Source organism: Aulonocara sp. 'chitande type north' Nkhata Bay, linkage group LG12 (assembly GCF_057382095.1).
Source record: "Aulonocara sp. 'chitande type north' Nkhata Bay isolate Kocher_YH1m ecotype deep benthic linkage group LG12, A_spYH_male_GT1.1, whole genome shotgun sequence".
Taxonomy (NCBI): domain Eukaryota; kingdom Metazoa; phylum Chordata; class Actinopteri; order Cichliformes; family Cichlidae; genus Aulonocara; species Aulonocara sp. 'chitande type north' Nkhata Bay.
Window position 1 is genome coordinate 34771336 of NC_141355.1, and position 17210 is coordinate 34788545.

The window sequence follows — 17210 nt, forward strand, 5'->3', positions numbered from 1 at the left end:
AGATTCTCTTAAGCTCTTGATGATATTATGTACTGTAGATATTAGATATTCAAAATCAATTTTTTTACAGATTGGTGAACCTCTGCTTATCTTTACTTCTGAGAAACGATGCCTCCCTAAAGATGATCTTTTTTTTCCTTTTCTAGCCTTCTGATGCCCCATTTGACTTTTTTTTAAAAAAAAATAGGGATTGCTGCCATCAAATTAAAAATGACTTGTTTTAGTTTTCCCATTGGAAACATTTGATATGTTTTCCATGTTCAATTGTGAATAAAATATGACTTTATGAGATTTGCAAGTCATCTCATTGTGTTTTTATTTCCATTTTACTCAACATTGCAACTTTTCTGGAATTGGGTTTTGGTCTCTTTTAGTTGAGATGTTTCTTTTGTATCTAGGATTTATCATGCATCATAATCAATCAGTTAGTTTCCGTAGTAACTGCACAAATTCAGTAATGAAAGAGAAGTGTTATAAAACCTTTGCAGGTTGCTCATGAACTCTGCAGGAATCCTGACAATCACAGATTTTGTAACTGTCCTAAATTTGGCAAAGAAGCCAAAGGCAGAGGTTTGCCTGCATGTGTGGGCTCAGTGCCGGCAGATTTCATAAGGGTGGTTCACGGCCAAAAAGCACGGCGCAGGTTTTACTTTGATGGAAGTTTGTTTAAAGTTGCCATGTCTCTCTGTAGGTATGAAGTGTAAATGTCTCTTGGTTGATAAATTGACAGCCTAAAAATGTGCTGTAAGTTTAAAAAGCACTAAAAACCTTCCACACGTGTGAAGGTTTACACAACACTGGGCAAGGTGACAACAGCTTTTATACAAGTGGTATGATGCTAGAGTAGATCCAGCCAAACCCAACCTGACTGTAATTGTTGGTGCTCTGCTCCCTGCTGTCCTTCCAAATGTGCGAGTAGGACTGGTCACAGTAGGGACTATTTTTGTCTCTTTAGTGTGAGAGCTGTCACGTACACCAAAAGCTTCATAGAGGACTGAGAATAGCTTGAGCCATTTCATTTTTGAACATTTACTTTCCTTTCACTTTAAAGGCCGTCAGTGACAGAATGACAATTAGCAAGTGGAGTACGCGAACATTTGGAATGGAAATGCCTTTAAGTTTCATTCTATGTCCAAGTCCTGCGTTTGGGTCCGTATCCTGCCACAGTACACACCTTGAAAGGTGCAGCACTGTGTACCTATTTTATATACCTATTTCACCTTGAGACTGCCACCAACATTTTGCAGACTGGCTGAGAAATATACATTTTTCCATAGTGATCTGTGGTTACCAGATGGTCTCCAGGCCTGTATGACTGGAACCTTATGTTACCTGTGCATTTCCATGACTCTGCTACTTTCAGCTGCTCCCTTAATCCCAAGAGCGCAAGTACCTCGGCACAGATTTACACCAGATATACTTCCTGACAAAACCCCAAATGGGATTTGGGTCTCCATCTATGATTGGACCAAACCAAACCTTACAGTTTTAAGGTGAATGTGTAAACCACTACACTATGGAGTCTCTTGCTTCTCCTTACTGATTCTTCTTCCCACCTTTCTTCACCTCATAAGGTTTTCTACTGTGGTGAAGAAAAGGTAACAAGGAAAATGTTGTAGGGAGTAAATGTTTTTTTTAGCTTTTCCACTGAACCCTCAGTCTTTGTTAGGTTGCCATTTAATCTCCGTTCTGTTTCTCAGTTTTCCATTTTTCTGGCTCCCAAATTTTGATTTGCTTCTAAATAAATAGATCCTTTCATATTTACTGCCAGCCATCAGTCCCATCCAAAAACCTTTATATTTAAATTTGCAGATAAATTAATGTAATCTACATCAGTTAAACATAAATAGTTATAAAACCAGAACTCTTCTAACTCTGGTTTTTGCATTATGTTCACTCGTGGAAGAATCTGGATGTCTGTATAAACTCTCACAGCTCCTACAGAGCAAACAGCAGGATGCTATAAGCCAGTCATGAATGAATCGAAGCAACAGCACAATCTTTAATCTTTAACTGAATAAAATATGATACACGGAGGAATGTTAAGCCTTGTGTGCACAGATAAAGGATTCGGGTCATTCATTAAATAATGCCACTGTTGTGTTTTGATGCAGGTAAATGCCCATGTGCCATTTTAAGAACTCGGTTTTAATTCTTATTTTGCCAAAAATAAATATATCTTGAAACCCTAAGAATCCGGAAAATAATAATTGTTTTCAAGTTCAAACATCTGGCTGAATAAAGCCTCATTAGTTTGTGTCGATTAAAGATTTAATGGTCCATGTCAGGAAACAGGGTCCCTGCAGGAGTTATAATAGGAAAGACCACAGAATAAAAAGGATGGAAAGAAGGAACCAGCAAATTGGTCCTAAATGGGCCAAATCACGCACAAGATTGAGGGCTTGGTGTTATTTTTCTCTAACATCACTTCAAAGAATGAAATTATATTATTTAAAATTGATTAGCTTAGGTGCTGAAATGTATGGATGACCATGAACAAAACGTTTTATTTCCTTTCCCTTTGTGAAAGTAAATTACATTTTAGAATGATTTATATTTTAAATGTTTGTTACTTTGGGAGTGTTAATTGATATTTCCGCCTCTAGAACTGCTCTCAGGGGTTTTGACACAGTTAGTGCTCTGAGGAATTTTACAAAAGCCTTTTGCTTTGCTTTGATTTGTTTTATTTAAATGGAGCTTTTCTAGAGGTCTCTGTTTGAGTGTAACAATCAGATTACTACAAGCGAGCAGGTGGCAGATACTGAACTGTACATGGAGAGCAGAGACCACCAGATGAAAGTACCAATGCCAACAACGTGCAGCCCTGCCCATACAGGGTGATTGACAGGTTCTCTCGTCAAAGTAACTGCACAGAAATGACAACCCCCACGCTCTGCTGTTTATGGGTGCTATCTGTCCCCCAGCTGTTTGACCTCAGGATAGAGGAAGGGGCCAGCTAGTTGATGTGTTTTTCATGAGTTTCTCAGCAACTTTACAAGCAGATCAGCAGCAATGAAGTGAAAGCAATGCTCTGGTTGGATGGATGGATGGATGGATGGATGGATGGATGGATGGATGGATGGATGGATGGATGGATGGATGGATGGATGGATGGATGGATGGATGGGAAGACTAGTTAACTGCCTATATTTTGATTCCAAATTTTTCACCTTTTATATAACATTTTTTAGTTTTGGTAGCATGGTAGCTTTTTCAAATTTCCAAAAATTTCAAAAATTCGTATGGATTAGTTTAAATTAAATAAAATTTAGAGGACAAAGATGGAAATAACTACAGACAAATACAATAAAGATCACAGTGAAAGAGTGTCTGAAGGCCTGACTGATTTACAGCTTCACTTGTTGACTTGTTGCCTTTTAACCATAATCAGTAGACACACACACACACACACACACCAGGGAAAACCTGCTGTTTGGTTTCTTGACCTATGGATGGATGGCATGTGCTGGGGCTGGAAATAAAACCCACAAAGCTGCAATTAGACAACCACATTTTTTTTAATTCGTCCAAGTTTAATTTGTCACCAATTATTTGATGACACTTTTGGAACAGCACCATAAGCCACTGACTCAACCAGCTCAACTCGCAGAAAGTCATACTAACACATTAGCAGCTGAAGCCTCCCTTTAAGGGTGAAAAAAACACTTTTTCTTTTAAAAATGATTCATTATGATATTTTTTTTAATTTTATTCTGATGATTAAGAGTGATTTTTCAGAAAACAGTCTCTTTTTTTGGTTGTTTAAATATCACATGTTAAATTGTGACACACAAGCTTGTGAATGTATCTGGTGTGATATAATCAGTGTTTTCACACTAAATTGATGTAACTGCAGCTTTGTACTGACCTGGTAAATAAGAATGTTTTTAACCCATTCAGCCATGCACACTGCAGTTTACTGCCACCCAAAGTCTCATGAATATGGTTTCTATTAGAAAAAATACACAAACGAGGGATTGGTAATGATTTTGTACTTCATCTTAAATTGATTCTTTAAAGAAATCTACCATGGGGTGCAAGGCGTGACCTTACTTCTGAAGTGGGTGCCAAAAGACATTTGAGACCCCCTACTGTAGTTTAACACATGGTTAGAATGAAGTGCTGTCACGTGCCTCACGTGTCTAAGTTGTTGAATGCAGGTGTGCCACTGACTAACATCAAACCTTAAACGTGGTTTAAGACGGGGAGCTGACAACACAATCATGTTGTTGTTTTTTTCAATTTCGTGGCTTTGTTATGGATCTCTTGTTTCATCCACTGTTTTCTACACATACCAAAGGTGATGATGATGTTTGTAATGATGAAGGTACTGCTATTGTGCCTGGTTTCCATGGGTTGTTATGTGTCCCGTGTGCAGTAGGCACCCTCCAGGTAGCCAGCCCTCATTATGAGGCTGTTTAAAGTGCTCAGATCAGGCCGACACCTGCTTCTCATTGGGAACAGCCTTGTATTGCTGAAAGGGAAGTGCAGTGAGCTGTGATAAAATCCGCCCTCCTTTGATCTTCACACAAATGTTGTAAAAAGCGGCTCTTGTTCAGGCAGTTCACTTTTTCCTTTAGCAGTGAAGGAATCAGTTAAAATTTGTACACGTGTTTGTGGCTGAAGCGGCTACCTGCAGCTACTCACCAAAACACCATGCAAAAGCATTTCTGCTCCAACACAAAACCCCAAAAGGCAACCTGGTGTGCTTCTATGAATTTAAGACAAAAGGAATCAGTATGATTTTCATGCATATCTGGTGTAGATTGATGATTTCTTAGAGAAATATTCTAAGTATTTGTTTTCCTGTGCAGATAAACTCTGCAGCAGACAAGACAAGAACACATTTCACATGTAGTCAAAAATGCATAATTACAACAATATAACAGCAGTATTTACACTGCATCATATTTCTGTTACAAACCACAGATAAATCAAACAAAGTCTACGACCGCTCCAAGTCCTGCAAGCCTCCAAGTCTACGACAAGCAAGTCAGACAAGCAGGCTGCTGCAAGGCCATGAAGCATTTTATTGAGAAGTAAAAGAACTGTAAAATCATTATGGAAACCTACAGGCAGCTGGTAGTTATAAAGTTATGTTTTCACCTTCTAGTCTACTGTGTCTGATATTTGAAGCCAGAAAGAAAATAAGTGGCAACCACAAGAGCTGAATGGGTTGATTTTAGTTGCACAAGCTTGGAGTGCTGCATTTGTACTGCCTGCAACTTTATACATGTCCTGAGGTAATGAGCAAAAAGTACCTGCCTTGTAATATGGGCAGGGCTTGGAGCAAACCTTTGTAGAAAGTAGATGACCCCATCAACCCCATCAACAATGTGAAATTCATAGTGCTTGATAATGAGCTTGTTTAGATTTTTTTTCTCTTTACTTTACCCCACTTCTTTAGTTATAATTTATAATCTTTAATTGCATATGGCAAATCCCCAAGCTTTACCATCTGAAGCCCTGAATTAACATTGCTGAACAGGGTTTTCTTCACAAACAAACAAACAAACATGTTGATTGGACAATTTCAGTGCCAGTTTCAGGTATCAGTATTAACAGGAATTAATCAGTTAAAAGGAATAAATTAGGAACTGAGAGAGAAATATACTTAACATTTTGAGTAATGATTAGTCTTGAGACAGTTTCTGGGTACCAACATAATTAAAATCTATTTTCCTTCTCTGAGCTTCTTCCAAACAATGACTGCAGAGCTGGTGAGACTCCTGTCATTACAGTAGATGAAGCAGCTGATCATTTGCAGATGCTCCACTGTTCCTCCGGGGAACAATGAACAGGTTCATTATCAAACTGTGGATACCAAAATAAGTACTTTGCACCTTAAGCGACATGAAAACAAGGACAACAAACTGTAAACAACATTTTCAAGGTCTCAGACAAGAGCAAGCAGATTTTTTACCATCTCATTAAAGGAAATATACAAGGACCAAGGTAAGGATACAGGTTAGGTTCTCCTTAAAGTGTGTAAAGACCACTCCGGATGGAAACATAACTCACTGACATGTTAAACAGAAAATGTATAGTGTAACCTAAAGCATTTGAAGTGATTTATCTGGATTGGTTTAAAGGGAAGGAGCTGTGGCTCTGTGGGTGGCAGGTTGTGTTTTACTGTGCACTCAGAGGAGGAAACTTCTCAGTTGGTAAGTGCTTCAATTTCAGCTTTTTTTCTAAAGCATCCTGAGCGCTCAGCATGAGAGGAGCTTATTATTTTCCAATAAAGCCAGACAAAACCTGTAGGTGTCGAGTCACTGGAGCACACCTTATTATGATTAAAAATATGTTAAAAAAATATGATATATGTATTTTTAATACCATAAATACCCACAAAATATAAGCCCCTAGTTTTGGGCCACAAATAACTGGAGCATACTGGACTCCTTTTTTACCCTGAGAGGTCTTTTTTCTTCTTTTTAAATGAAGGGTGGACACGCTAAAGCAATAGTGAGTCAGAAATCAGTATCTTTAGATCTCTGAGTAAAGTTGAGCAGCTCTGGCCACAGACATAATTCGACTGAGACAGGACTGCTATGAAGTCAAAGCATCACCCTAATTACGCCTCATCCTGTGAAGAGGAGACAATAGCCTGGAATTTAAAAGTGAAAAAGAAGGAGCTGTTTTTGGTGCCGTCTTTTCTAGTAAAGCTTGATAAGATTTTAGTTTCGAAATGTCTCAAACCAACTCCTTCTGACATGCAGCGGTTTGCTTTCTTTTTTTCTTGTTCATAAACATCAAACTTTCTGAATCACAGTCAAAATTACTTTATGCTTCATGGAGAAATCCATCCACAGCACTGAAATCTGGAATTTAAAGGTTTTCATGCATTGCTGTCATGATCCATTTTAAATCACAAATCTCCCCTGATGATATTTTCCATTTGCCACATTTGGGTAAAGCTGCAGTTTCATGATATCTGGTGCTCCTGAGCTGCATCTGCAGTTTGGGTTTGGCTGGGATATGAACTATAATTGTGAGGCCTGGGGAAAAGCCTCAATGAAAACAAATAGGACAATGTGTAAAACTGCTGGTCGAGCCTTCCACATGTTTAGTGTAAAAATCAGGAGCCTCTTTCAAACATGTAAACCAAGACAATAAACTTCACATTGTGTGTGAAAGAGACAGAGAGCATCTGTATTTTTTTGTAAAGTCTCTAAATGCAGTGCTGTACTTTCAGCAGCACAGAGGCTTGTCATTGGTATCATAACTTCTAAGGTACTGCCTCTGTACCCTTGTAGTTTGTGCCTTACATAGACTGTTCGTGAACCTCTACTAACATTTTTTCATCTTGATGTAATAGCACCAAACTGGACATTTTAAAAAGTCATCAAACTTCAGAACTATTAATAATTCATTGTATGGTAGTCTTCTGACCTTAATAAGCACTCAAAGCTTTATTATTTCTGCACTTATGACCAGTTTTAGAAGCAACAATTAATGTAATATGCATGTGTTTAGACTGAGAGACTAAACAGTTGCTACAACAGGGAGAACGGAGGCCTCATGCTGTCAAACCCAAAACCTTCTTGCTGTGAAATGTCAGTGCTAAATTCTTCCTCATACTGCAATTAGGAAAGAAAGATAAACATAACATAAACCTGACAGAATGCATGAAATACATTCAGTCAACTTACAAGAAAATACAGTAAAAGCTTAATATTTTAGAGAAAAATGCATATTTTACCTGATTTCTTTTCATACTTAGCTAAGTTGAAATTGCCTCCTGTTATCACACCTTAAACTCTATCAGACATGGTGTCAATATACAACTTTGGCTACTTTAAAACATAAACTTGCAAAAAGGTACATGTAGTTACAGTGAGGTCCAGTAACTGGCTCCCAGGGTACTTTTGTGAGATTGTACTTGCAGTGGAAGGGCCTGACTTTAACTCTAATTTCTACAGTGCACTTGTGAACTTCGTAAAAAATAATTCCCATTTGATAGCACACAGCTGGAGACTGCTGGGAAACTTACTGGACATCTACAAAACTCAGTTTCAACTGTATGCTTTTTTATTTTTTGAGTTGAAGCGAGAATAAAGAAGTTACAATTACACCAAATGAGAGTCTGAAGCCACATCTGATACTTAAACTTAAACCACCTCTCCCTCTCTCTCTCTCTCTCTCTCTCTCACACACTCTCTTGCGCTCAAACATTTGAGAGGAAGTCCTTGAATCAGCAGCTGTGTGGCTGGAAAAAGAGCAACTCTCATTAAAAACTCAAGAGATTTGCTATTAATAATGAAGGAGCTCTCCCCCATCGTTTTGCTGATTTCTTTTGCACACATTTGTTTCCTCTGTGCTTTTCTGGATGGAGCTCGCGCCCAGGAAGGTCCTGCTGCTGATTCACTTCGTCGGGGGTTGACATGGCAACATAACGGGCAGGTTTTCAGCATCCTGAGCCGTGGCTCTCAGTACAGGCCCTCCGCAAGGAGGCAAAGCGGATCACCCAGCCAGGGGAACCCCGTGGTTGTCCTCAGCAGTGCTAACGATACAGCCCGGGGCTCCCCGAGGGTCCCTGCGGCCAGCAGCTCGGCGCAATTACGCGCCATGACGCACCAGCGGCGGCAGCGACCTGACTCCGGCGCGGTTGGACGGGAGGACGTGATGGTGGGAGATGATCCCTACAACCCGTACAAGCCTTCCAACTATGACCCTTACTATAACTACTACAACTCGTACTACAGACCTAGACCTCGGGTTCAACCCCGACCCGGTTATGGCACCAGCTACCACCAGAATGGTAAGAAAACTAGCTTGCTTATTCATTAGGACGTCACTGACAAACCATCACAAAACAAGCTGGCATGATTAAAATCAGTAAAATTACACAAACGTAGGTTTTTTTTTTTTCATAAGACTGTGAGCTTACCATATATTTAAACACCTCACATCGCTTGTGTTAAGTGTTGGCTCATAACCTCATGTTATTTTGTCTACATGCAGCTTTTTATAGGCTCAGCGTTCATGCTCAACCAATAACCCTTTAAATGTTGACTTGAAATAAGGTAGATTTGGAGTTTCTACAGCCTTCCTCCATATACACAATGCCTGCAGGTGTTTCAGTGTAAAGATCCTGTAACAGCCCATTTCAGCTTTGACTATTTGGCACGACCAGTTTATAAGTTTTTCCTAAGCACATTTATAATATGCCTTAAGGGGCTGATCTTAAAGCTAAATGTTGCTGGCTTTCAACTTAGACCTACATGTTAAACTACACGGTATCTCAGTAGTATACTGAGCCAAGGTGTCACTTTTAAAGTTTAGTTTAAAGGTTTTACTTTCTGATGTCATAATGTCATGTGAGTGAAAGTGGAAAGGGATGAAAACAGTATACATCTGCCGTGTCTTGTTTGCAGGACTCCCTGATCTGGTTCCTGATCCATACTACATCCAGCTCGCTACCTACGTCCAGAGAGTGCCCATGTACAACCTGCGCTGTGCTGCAGAGGAGAACTGCCTTGCCACGTAAGATAACACAGCTGACTGCAGGCCTCGGTTCTGCTGCCTGTTATCAGATATATTTTATTTTCACACTGTGCGTTTTAAAATTCACCAATCAGCTGTAACTTCACTTTGAGTATGAGTGACTGATTGAACGAAAAACTAATGTGTGAATGGACAAAATAGTTTTTTTAGTTTCAGATGTGAAACAGTATAAAAGGAGAGGGACAGATGCCTTCACTAATAACTAGCTGCACAGTCAGACAAATGCTGGTGTCCTTTTTTACTCCCATTGAGATAATTTCTGTGTATGACATAAAAATGTGAAGCTAGGACTGACCAAAATTCAGGAGCTCAGTGAAGGAAGCTGACAACTTACTGCAGGTTCGTTCAGCAGCGCCCCCTGGTGTGCAGACGTCAGCATATACACACAAGTTTGTTTTTTACATAGTATCAGAATCAGAGTCAGAATTTATTGCTAAATCTTGAGCAAATTTATAACATTAGGAAATTGCTGCGGTACTTAGTGCGAAACATACTATAAGACACAGACTTAAATAAATATAAAAAGTGCTAAGCAGATATATGTGTGTGTAGATAGATAGATAGATAGATAGATAGATAGATAGATAGATAGATAGATAGATAGATAGATAGATAGATAGATAGATAGATAGATAGATAGATAGATAGATAGATAGATAGATAGATAGATAGATAGATAGATATCAACTGATGCTGTGCTTGAGAGTCACCATCTACCGGAACCAAATTCCTTGTATGTATCTGCACATATAAATGGCCACTAAACACGATTCTGATTCTGATGAAGTGCTGTATTTGGGTAACCATCTACCTGTGTCCCAAAAGAATATTATATGATTTATAAGATACATTTAATAACATACTTTACATGGAACATACCTCATCTACTGAAATTCCAAATCATTTCCATTTCAGTGATGGACACAAGACTCAGTGTTTGTGCAGAATTCCCTCTTTTATTCATTCAAACTGAAGACTTGACTTTGAGCTCGTCTCTCGCCATCATCTCTCCTCCTCTAGGTCTTCTCGTTATTCTCAGGATTATGACACCAGAGTTTTACTGAGGTTTCCTCAGAGGGTGAAGAACCAGGGAACGGCCGACTTCCTGCCCAGCAAACCTCGATATGCCTGGGAGTGGCACAGCTGTCATAAGTAGGTTGCCAGATGAAAGGGTTTAAGAGATTCACGTTGGTATACATTTATTATCCCAGTATTGTTCCTGGACTTACTTTCCCAGTTATTTGGTAGTTTACTGCCACACTGTGACTTTATTGTGGTGTTATTCAGTCACTTCCACAGCATGGACGAGTTCAGCCTGTACGAGCTGCTGGATTCCCGAACTTATAGTCAAGTGGCTGAGGGTCACAAGGCCAGCTTCTGTCTGGAGGACACCTCCTGTGATCCAGGATACTATCGCCGCTTCGCCTGCACCTCACACACTCAGGTACAAAAACACATTGGGGACAATATGGAAGTAAATTCATTTATATATTGGATTACTTCTATATTACTATTAAGGAGAAAAACACATTAACCTGACTTGTAGACGTCATATCTTTTATAAATATGACAGAGTACTGTATAATGAGTACTTTTGATCTTATGAAGCAGTTCTTAGTTTCAGCTAAAGCAACTTTTTTCCTGGTTCCTGAAAGCTGAAAACTCATTGATGCCATTTTTTTTTTTTACAAAAAAAAGAAGAAATCAATATTTTAAAAATCTTAATATTAAAAGGAACAAGGAAAAAGTACTCTTGCTTAACAATATGTAGCCTAGTTTAGGGCCTGAAACTAGATGATTTCTGAGCTCACAGACTGTAGACAGCACAGGTTTTTATTCTATAAGAGCCATGTCTCTTACAACTAGGGATGGGTATCGAAAACCGGTTCTTGTTGAGAACCGGTTCTCACTGTTTCAATTCCTTGGAATTGTTTGCCATTTTTGCAAACGATTCCCTTATCGATTCCAGTCGCCCCGAATGACGTCATCACGTTGCGGAGCGTCATTTACCTGGCAGGAAACACGGCGCGTAAGCGGCTCAAACGCTCAAAAGTTTGGTTATACTTTACGAGAACGGATGACAACAGGGCAACTTGCAATACTTGCAAAGTAGATGTTTAATTTAAGGGAGGAAACACTACGAATATGCAAAAGCATTTGCTCACAAAACACGCGACAACCTTAAAATGAATGTCGTGTTTTTAATTCCACTCCGGACTCGTGAATCTCAACCCAGCAGCAGCGGTAACGTTTGCACGTCCTCTCCCGTTAATACGGCAGGTAAATAATCCACTAACAGTGCATATTATGTTAGCGCGATCTGCCTTATTACAAAACCTGCCATTACTGTGCATTTAGGCGACCATGATGAGAGAGACAGAGTCTGGCTCAGATGCTGGCAGCTCTCGCTGCAGTCTACCGATAGCGTCTCCTTTCAGACCAGGATAGAGGAATGTCACCGAGCAGTGACTAAGTTTGTGGTAAAAGGCTTGAACCCATTTGCCACAGCAGATGCCCCCGATATTCGGTAAGTGAATGTGTGTAATTGTAGGCAGGGACATTACTGGATATTCTTGTGTAATTGCTACAGAATAATTTATGTTATACTTTGTTATTGCTACAGAAGAATATTTATTTTATTATTTTACATTTACAATTTTTTTTCCTGGGGCCCCTTTGACACCCCATTGAAGAGCCGTAGGCTGTGGATCTCTTAAGATCTCACTGTTGGGCTTGTAAGGCCATGTTACTCCTAAATTTCTATCTTGTTCAAAGAGAAGATATAAAACAAAGTTCTAAGCTAATCGACCTTAGTGTTCTCCTTTTTTAAAGAGAATCGATAAGAGAATCGAATCGTTAAACAGAATCGAAAATGGAATCGGAATCGTGAAAATCTTATCAATACCCATCCCTACTTACAACCATTAATTATATATATTCAGCAATTCATCATTTAGCACATTAATTTTCATTCGGTCTGACTAATAAACTATTTGACAGCTTGAATGCAATTAAGCTACATTGCAAAACAGACTCCAGCAACAGTGGGACGTAGGACAGGACCCCCTGGTGGTGGCTGAAGCAAGTGGAGTTTGAAAGGCAGAATGACGGAAGAAAACTGAGATTTATAGCACATCCAGGGCTGATCGGCTCACATGGGGAGGCAGGATAATAACTGGTCATGATGAAAGAATTAAGTTTGACAGCGTTTAAAAGCAGAAGTGATGCAAAGAATAGATTAGCAATCCAAACACCCACAAATGCAGCCAGATGAATGAATACAGCTATCCCTTATTGACGTTACGCATAAGCCTCAACAAAAATGTCTTAAAATTGTGTTGTGAATGTTTATATTAAGTTCACAGGACTGTGTTAATGTGGAGTTTTTTTCCCTTTGTTTTTCTAATAGGGTTTGAGTCCAGGTTGCTATGACACCTACAATGCTGACATCGACTGTCAGTGGATTGACATCACTGACGTCTCTCCTGGAAAGTACATCCTGAAGGTCTGATTCACATGTCATGGTTTTGACCGTTCTGTGCCTTTTTAAAATACAAAACAATATATTATTGAGTTGTTAAAGATTGAAAATAGTAAAGTTTTGCCAAATGTTGTTGATTTGGTCATATAATTTTCACCTTCTGCACTGATGAGTGTTGTAATACACTCCTTTCCTGTCAGGTGACAGTAAACCCCAGACAGCAAGTTCCAGAGTCCAACTTCAACAACAACATCGCTCGATGCGATGTTCAGTACACCGGCACCTCTGCACATGTGTCCGGATGCACCGTGACAGCGTGAGAAACCTCTACGTTTCCTTTACTGTTAATTCAGGCTGATTTGGTGAAGCTGTGAAATAGAAGAACAGCCATAGAACCATGTGATTACATCACAAGAAATCAGCTGATGCATTTTAACATAAGGACGTCATTGGGTGTTAGCGAGACCTGCTGTGATATTCTGTCTGGAGATGGTGGCACTAACAAAAAGACAGGTGGCCGAGGTGGAGGTGGCAGAACTGAAGATGCTTCACTGGGAGACAGCTGGATGGACGGGATTAGGAATGAGTATATCAGAGGGATAGAGCAGGTTGAGCAATTTGGACACAACGTTAGAGAGGCAAGGCTAAGATGATGTGGACATGTGCAGAAGAGGGATAGCTGATATACTGGAGAGAGGAGCTAAATATAGAGCTGTCAGGGAGGAGGAAAAGTGGAAGACCACTAAGAAGATTCATAATTGTAGTGAAGGAGGATATGTAGAAGAGCAGTGTGGCAGAGGGGGATGCTAGGAAGAGGATGAGATGAAGATTTTTCTGTGGTGACACATTAACTTGAATATCTTTGGACTGTGGGAGGCAACCAAAAATACCTGGAGAGAACCCATGCAGGTACAGGGAGAACATGCAAGCTTCTTACAGAAAGACTCCAGCTGACCAGCATGTTGAAACCAAGAACCCTCTCCCTTTGAAGCGATAGTCCTAACCATTACATCATTGGATTATAGCCTGGTAAAGCCCAGACAGAGAGTGGGTAACTCACTAATCTGTGCTGCTTTGTGAAACAGCTCCTTCTACACCTGAGAAAAGATTCAGTTACAGACATAAATTCTGTACTGATTACGGATTTTTTATTATAGATTTTCCAAAACTAGAAAGTGAAGACTTCCTTTCAGGTATAAAGGTGCAACTGTGTTCTGTGATTGATGATCACATGTAAAAGGTGCAACTGCAGGTTTATTAATCAGCTGATTTGTCTAAGTAGTAAAAAAAAAATCAACATTTGTTGTGATTCTTTATGTTGTTTCAACCTGTGGAGTTCCACCTTATTTCCTGACTTTGTTCTGGGGAACACATCCACTTCCTACTGTCTCTACAAGATACCCACAGCTCAGTTTAATATTTCACCGAAGCCAGAATTCTGCATTTTGCTGACAGAAAAGTAAACTTAATTTTACGTCTCTGAGTGAAAATACAGGATGTTTCTTTAGCTTTTATCTAATTTATGAATTCAGAATGACTGGAACCAACTACCTATCAATCATCAGTACCTTTGCTTTGCTTTTTGCAGCTATTGAGGTGAATCCCTGGATATGAGCCTGAAGATGAACATAGAAGACGCATACAGAGCTGCACAGGAGTTAAACTTACAGTTTGTTCGCATGTGAGTCAGATGATTCAAATATACACAATAAAAAATACTCAGGACATGGAAATACCTGAAATAGGGACGATATGCTGATTAATATTTTAGTATTTTTGAGTTACTGGGGTAGATGATCGATTTATGATGGATCCAAACCAGAGATGGAAAATAACTCAGTTTGTGGCTTTCACAGCAGTTCTGATTCATGACATGTGTACTGTATTTCTATATTGAGAGAGACGTTGTACTTTTTGCTTCCATACTACTACATGTATCTGACAGTTGGAGTTACTGGTTTCTTATTTTTTTCTTACTTTGCACATTTAGTTTTTATATCCAACATAAAAGTTTGTTTAAAGAAGCTACTTTTTACCCAAAGGCCATTAGATACACTTTTTTAGCCTAAATAATTTCAGGGCAGGATTGAGTAGGAATTTATTTGCCTTTATATCATGTTTTTTCTTTTAATTTAGTTTTCTCATGACCTCGTGCGCTTTTTCTATTTTAAACTGCAAAAAACTATTTCATGTGAGTGGGGCAAAACAGACACGCATGCTCTCTCTGCGCTTCTATAGACTGCTTCAGTATTAATTTAATGTTTGAAACTTTAAACACATTTCGATGACAGTTTCTTGGCATTTTTAAATATAATGGACATTTCATTTTTTCAGTATCCTGTACGATTTAATATGCTTTTTTGGTGCTATAGACTAGATTTTTGAGTTTTGGTGCTAAAATATATAAAGTTTGCACTTTGTGTTTACGAATTTAAAAAACGAACAAAAAAAAAATCCTGCCTGTAAATCCTTTACAAGTGAGTAAGTGTGTGTGTGTGTTTGTGTGTGTTAACTGTGTAAACACAGTACACAGTGTGTGTGCCTGATGACCTGTAACCACACATACCTGCAGAGCTGTGTATAGGCCAAGCTCATGTCTCATGCTATCATCCTACATTTCTGCTTCATATCACACTAATAAAGTTTGCTTGAATGTGAAGTCATTCGTGTTAACATTTGTCTGTTTTAATGTGAGTTTTCACCGTGTCCACCGGCAGCTGTGGCTCAGGTGGTAGAGCAGGCTGTCAACCAATCAGAAGGTCAATAGATCTTCCTTGGGCAGGTTGCCCCTGATACATCCATCACAGTGTGTATGTCAATGTTAGATAAATGTCCTTAAGTATAGATAAAAGCCCTGTGTGAATGAGACTTGCAGTGCAAAACGCAAAATTAGGTAGAAAGGTGCTACATACCAGTCATTTACCGTTCAAGCCGTAGCCTCTGGGGCTGGAAAACGAAGCAAATGTCCATTTGAGGCTGACTCCAGAAGTGAGTCACTGCTAATAAATCCCCAGGCCAGCATTACAGGATAAAAAATAATGTTATCAGTCTCTTTTGGTCATAGATAGTTTCTTCCATAAGCACTAAGGTACAATCCAGGTACATGCTCCAGCTACGAGTGTAAAATACCAGTATTCCTTAGGTTGCCAAGTATTAATATTAGGCTGCATATTAAAGATGCCATATTATCCACATTTTGAAGCTTTAGCATGACTATTTTTACCACCACAATGTTTTTCTTTGGTTTTGTGTGCTGTTGTTTTTTTTAATCAAAAGCAACCATATTTGAACAAAACGTTAGCAACTAGCAAGCTTGCTTAGGAATCTGCACCCTAAAACTGCACGGGTGATCTTCAAACACACAGATACCCACTAACTAGTGCTAAGCAAAAGAGGAATATAATACAGAAATTTCATGCACCAAAACTGAAGCACAAACTCCTTAAATAAAAAGCCATTCATGTTAGTCAGTTACTTTAAAAATCCGAACATTGCTACAGCTGCCAGTGATAGGACACGTATACACACCCTGTAAAACTGGGCATTTTAACAAAACAGTTTCTGATGATTGATTTACTTTTGTACAATCATTAGTAGCCATTACAGGGACTGCAGCTTTTAACACTTCTCTGTTGCCTTCACTTTTCAGCCACATGATTGCAGCTTGGTTCCATTAAGCACATATTTGTGTAAGTGTGATAAATCTATACAGTACATTGATGCAACTTGCTAACCATTGGGTGACATATATAGCAACCATTCACAAGAACAGTCACATTATTATTATTATTATTTATATTACAATAAAAAGACCTACAATATTGAGAATAAGTTTAACATTCAGATGGTCCTCTGTGAGGAAGCCGTTGGTGATGGTGGGAAGGAAGAACTCTCGTTTAACAGATGAAGGGACAGAAATGAGAAAAAAGAAAGCTTAAAGAGACGAGGATGAAATACAAACTATGTGGCACAGTATTACTGGCACGTACTGGAAAGAAGCAGGTATAAAGAGTAATAAAAGTGTAATCTGAGTATTATCTTCTACTTGGTATTCTTGTCACACCGAGCCTTTACCTGAGGAAAACCTTTTGTGGTTAAACTTATGTCATTGACACCCAAAACAACCTGTCCGGTATTTAGATTGTTTCAAATATTTATCTGGGTAGATTGTCTCCATTTTTAATTATTAATGTTTTTTATTGTTAAATGAAAACAAAAACAA

The 17210-nt window shown here is 39.0% G+C and overlaps 1 protein-coding gene across 1 annotated transcript; it reads left to right on the forward strand.

Annotated features, from left to right (window-relative positions):
- Positions 1–8185: 8185 nt before the first annotated feature.
- On the forward strand, positions 8186–15649 carry lox (lysyl oxidase). Its single transcript, XM_086312996.1, has 7 exons — positions 8186–8761; positions 9378–9486; positions 10528–10659; positions 10795–10951; positions 12917–13012; positions 13189–13304; positions 14577–15649. The coding sequence occupies exons 1-7, from the start codon at positions 8260–8262 to the stop codon at positions 14581–14583; spliced, it is 1119 nt and encodes a 372-aa protein (XP_086169122.1). The 5' UTR covers positions 8186–8259; the 3' UTR covers positions 14584–15649.
- Positions 15650–17210: the final 1561 nt, after the last annotated feature.

Excerpts from the sequence above, each read along its gene's own strand:
- lox (XM_086312996.1), top strand. The coding sequence starts at position 8,260 with ATGAAGGAGCTCTCCCCCATCGTTTTGCTGATTTCTTTTGCACACATT. Across the intron at positions 9,487-10,527 it reads GAGGAGAACTGCCTTGCCAC|GTCTTCTCGTTATTCTCAGG; the intron begins GTAAGATAACAC and ends CTCCTCCTCTAG. Across the intron at positions 10,660-10,794 it reads GAGTGGCACAGCTGTCATAA|TCACTTCCACAGCATGGACG; the intron begins GTAGGTTGCCAG and ends GGTGTTATTCAG.